Source organism: Nicotiana attenuata, unplaced genomic scaffold, assembly GCF_001879085.1.
Source record: "Nicotiana attenuata strain UT unplaced genomic scaffold, NIATTr2, whole genome shotgun sequence".
Classification (NCBI taxonomy): Eukaryota; Viridiplantae; Streptophyta; class Magnoliopsida; order Solanales; family Solanaceae; genus Nicotiana; species Nicotiana attenuata.
In genome coordinates this window covers 1-4,831 of record NW_017670599.1, presented here as the reverse complement: position 1 = coordinate 4,831, position 4,831 = coordinate 1, and the positions used below count along the sequence as shown (strand labels likewise).

At 33.2% G+C, this 4,831-nt stretch overlaps 1 protein-coding gene across 1 annotated transcript; it reads right to left on the bottom strand.

Moving 5' to 3' along the window:
• Positions 1 to 2,624: 2,624 nt before the first annotated feature.
• LOC109241385 (putative late blight resistance protein homolog R1C-3) lies at positions 2,625 to 4,744 on the bottom strand. The gene is made up of 2 exons (XM_019408129.1): positions 3,267 to 4,744; positions 2,625 to 2,877 (listed from the first exon to the last, which is right to left on the bottom strand). Exons 1-2 carry the CDS (start codon positions 4,742 to 4,744, stop codon positions 2,625 to 2,627), a joined length of 1,731 nt encoding a protein of 576 aa, XP_019263674.1.
• Positions 4,745 to 4,831: the final 87 nt, after the last annotated feature.

Genomic DNA, 4,831 nt, shown 5'->3' with positions numbered 1-4,831 from the left:
AAAACTCTTCGTATATCCAGTTCTTCAGCTGCATATTATTAATTTCAGCACTTTTATCCAAACACGTAACTGCTTATTTTTTAAATCAGCTTCAGCACTTAAAAGTGCTTCTCGGCACCTAATGCTTATCAGTATCAGCTACTCTAAATCAGCTAAGCCAAACGGGTTCTAAGTTATAAGCTGGTCAAACTTGCTTATAAGCATTTTTTGGCTTATTTACGCGTTTGGTAACACTAAAAGTGCTTATAAACCATAATAAGTCATAAGTTATAAGTTGGTTACCCCAGCTTATAGCTTTTTAACTTATAAGTAATTTTGCTCTGCCAATAATTTTAATATTTTATCCTAATTTTCTTTGTGTAATTCCTAGTATATCTTTCTAAAACAAAGGGCTCGACCTCTCCATGATTCACTTCTTCACTTTCTTTAGATACCTCTTCACCGTTAATAGCATTCTCCAGATTAAGTAGGGTCTCCCTTTATTCTGTTAAATTTCGTTCTTCTGGAAAAAAAGATATTGTCAATGCAAAACAATCTTAATTATTTATTTTACTTAACAAGTGTATTACTAAATAATAAACAGTGTGCTAAGCAACCAAAAGATAGTTCTGCAGCATTGGTAGAATTTGAAAATTCTAATTAAGCCAAAACAACTTTTGCAAGATCGAAAACACATGCAATTAACTATTATGTAAGAACTAAATTCTTTAATCTAAATTAAAGTTCAAAAGAAGATAATATTCACCGTAGCATACTCAAAACTTAGTAGGAAAATGTAATACATACGGAAGAATATCAAGAATCAAGAACAAGAAGAAAGTTGTAATCAAGTTTTTAATTCTACCTGAAATAATTTTGTTCATTCTTATTATTAGCGAAATATTAACTACTATTATATGTAAGTTTACCAAAATAAAAAATTATATTAAAATAATTTTTATTTAATTAATTTAGAATAAAAGTAAGCTGAGACAAATTAATTTTATTTGCTGAAAAGCCTTTACAGCTATAAGGGCATTTGAGTCCATTTACCAAAAATTAGTGCTTATCAACATTCTTTTACCAAAGCACTCTTGGTTGCTTATTTTCAGTTTCAGCACTTTTATCCAAACACGTAACTATTTATTTAAAAAACTGTTTCAGCACTTAAAAGTACTTTTCAGTACTTGATGCTTATCGGCTAATTCAAATCAGCTAAGTCAAACGGGCTCCTAGTGTTACACTGTGGACCACCGATGGTTCATCTTCCTAGAATATATACAATATATACAGACCTAATAATCAAGAGAGAATGACTCTCTATAGCCCCTCAAAATTTTAATAGCCCATATTTTTTTCATTGACATGAAATGTCCCTCCGGCCCAAACATATTACATCTAATAGCCCGAAATATCACTATCCATAAATTATTTAGTGACAGTCTATTTTGTATATTTTTTGTATAGTGACAATCTATTTTATATATATTTTGTATAGTGTCAGTCTATTATCTATTGTATATAAATTTTATAGTGACAGTCTATTTTGTATATTTTTTATATAGTGACAGTCTATTTTGCATATATTTTGTATAAGACAGTCTATTGCATATAAATTGTATAGTGACAATCTATTTTGTATATATTTTGTATAGTGCGAGTCTATTTAGTATATTTTTTGCACAGTGACAGTCTATTATATATAAATTTTATAGTGGCAGTCTATTTTGTATATATTTTGTACAGTGACAGCCTATATTGTATATATTTTGTATAGTGACAGCCTATTAAGTATATTTTTGTATAGTGACAGTCTATTGTATATAAATTGTACAGTGATAGTCTATTTGTGTATTTTTTGTATAGTGACAGTCTATTTTGTATATATTTTAATATAGTAACAATTTATTGTATATAAATTGTATAGTAACAATCTATTTAATATATATTTCAACGTTATGCATAGTTATCTGAGAAAGAACAAGCATAAAATTTCTACAATTCAAAAAATAGTTCCAATATAGAACAATCATCGATAAACTCTCTTTCCAATTTTGCTCTCCAACTTTGTTTTTGGTGTAAGGACTAAAGTAAGATAGAAAATAGAAAAAGGGAACCGCAAAATGGAATTTAACAAGGAAATAAAACTGTTTGCCTTCATATTGCTGGCTTTTGCATGCAGTTAAGAGTTATTGCATTGTGTGGTTGTGACATTTCTGTGAAATTCAAGTTACATCCAAGAAAGAATAAACATGAAAAACGTTGTGCAAAAAATGGTTTTGCATTTTAGAGTTAAACAATGGCCAAAAACTATTTAAGTGGATTATGCTAATCCATACAGAGAGAAACAAAATTGGATGCAAACCTCAACCATAAGGCAAATTTCATTATAGGAATTCCAGAGAAAGGTTACTTGCGTGGGAAGTTATCAAAATAGATAAATTCCATTATTTTTAGGCTATGACTTCTATAAGGTCATTTTGTGTCTACCGGGTTAGGCCGCGAGTGGTTATAAATGAATTTTGCTCAATAATCAACTAATCCCGTAAATATGTTCACATATTCCCAAGATGATATGCACCTCCGAATATACTTGGTGTCACTGTAATGACGTTACAAAATTAGCTAGACATATTGTACAAAACTTATAGGGCTTTACAGAGAATAACATGAATGGTGAAAATGTCCAAACAACTTTTAATAAGTAAGTTCTGTGGACTATTTGTTATATTTATGCGACCAAAAGAAAAAGAGAAGAAAAAGAAAAAGCATGTAATCAAGATTGAAAGTCTTAAATGATCATCTTCCTCCTCCTCTGCTTCTACTTTTGCTGTTGCTGCTTCTTCTTCTTCTACTTCTTCTGTTTTTCTTCTGCTTCTGCCGCTACTGCTGCTGCTGCTGTAACCAAGATTGAAAGTCTTAAATGATGACGCTAAAAGCTCTGTAACTTTGTCATCTTCCTCCTCCTCATCCTCTTTCTTTTCTTCTTCTTCTTCTTCTTCTTCTTCTTCTTCTTCTTCTTCTTCTTATTCTTCTCCCTTCTCTTTTTCTTCTGCTGCTGCTTCTTCTTCTACTTCTTCCTCTTTCTCTTCCTCTTCATATTCCTCTTTTGCTTCTTTTTGTTCCCTTTTTTTTTAACAACATTAACAATGTGTTAGGATTGATGTAGCATACATAAGATATAAACCTACTCTGCAGTTATAACCTACTCTTCTGTTTCTTTTTGTTCCCTCTTAAATTGAGTTACTTTATCAAAAAAAAAATTAAGGGTGAAAAGAAAGACATACCGAGAGTAATGTGGAAAAATATAGACCTTGAGGTTGTCACATCCTGTAGTTGCTTCTACTTCTTCCTCAATCTCCAAAGCTGAAGCCTTGAGATTATCATCACAATCGATCACCTTGATTGATGTAAGTGTTCCAATTTCCACAAAACTTTCAGGAATCTTCTCAAGCAATTCAACAGATCTTAGCACTAAACTCTCAAGCATGGGAAATGATGATGATTCTGAGACATGCCATACCCTAAGCTGAACTCCTCGAAATTTTAAGATTTTGAGTACTGGGAATTCCATATCTCTCACGTCCCACTCCTCTTGCTCGAATATACACCCTTGAAATAACAGTCTTTGAAGGTTGGGTAACCCAGCGATTGTGGAAGTTGCACTTGCTAGTATATTAACTTGGCGGAGGATCAGCTCTTTGAGACTTGAAGGTAAATAATACTTGGTGATATTACACATCGAACCAAGCACGAGGGATTGAAGCTGTGTAAGAACATCCAATTTCAGAACGGGAGAGTTAGATTCATCATTATCAGCTATCATGAGGAAAAGCTTTTGAAGATTGGGAAACCTCTCAATTAACTCTATATCCTCACGAAGTAAACACATGCCTTTAAAGGCCCTCAAATTCTCCAACTTAGACTGACCTTCTTCAGAAACTGCAAATAACTCACGAGGTAAAAGTGTTAATAGGTCTACATGCTTTAGTTTCGTCATCTTCCAAATATGAGGTGTCGCATCTACCATTCTCTCAGTATCCACCAGTAAAGTTTCCAGGTCGCACATGTGTGATACCCACTCGAAAAAAAACTTTTCGAAACACATTGCCAGGTATCTCAGGTGAACTAGTGATTGCAGTATATCTTCTATATTCGTATAATCCCCTGGAATGCAGTTCTTGAAATCCAACACTCTAAGAAGTCTTAAATCTCCAACTGAAGAGAAATGATACGAACGAGATAAATACTCTTCAGAAACAGTACCATGAAAATTAGCCTCGCTATCCCAAAAATCTCTATAAGCAAGAAAATCATCCACGTTATTAGTAACAAAGAACGATTTAAGATCTTGTCCAAAAGATGTTCCTTTTTTGGAGCCGCTTGTGAGGAATCTATCTACTTTGTTGTTGAATCTCTGCAAATCATGACGAAGCTTATGGTCGAGGTGAATGCACACTCGATGTTCCTCATCATATGAAGGTTGATATTGGTTATGTGTCCCTATAACTTGCATGAACTTTTCTTCTTTAGCTTTGTTTAAGACAAAGTCACGCACTAGATCATGAATTTGCAAGTACTTCACCTTGCCATAAAAGGTCGTCTTTGAAACCATTAGTAGGCTACTAGAAATTATATCGGTCAAGTAAGCTTCAGCTACTGCCTCCAATCCTCTCTCATCACTACATTGAACGAGGCCTTCGGCCATCCAGAGTAACATCAATTTAGATGCTCCAATTTTTTCATCCTCCCTAAATACTCCCATAGTCAGAAGGCAATGTCTCAAATGATCCGGTAAGTAGCGGTAACTTAACTGCACTGCCAAGTTGCTCTCACTTTCATCTCTCTTTTT

Excerpts from the sequence above, each read along its gene's own strand:
- LOC109241385 (XM_019408129.1), bottom strand. The coding sequence starts at position 4,744 with ATGGGAGTATTTAGGGAGGATGAAAAAATTGGAGCATCTAAATTGATG. Across the intron at positions 2,878-3,266 it reads ATTTTTCCACATTACTCTCG|CAGCAGCAGCAGTAGCGGCA; the intron begins GTATGTCTTTCT and ends TCTTGGTTACAG.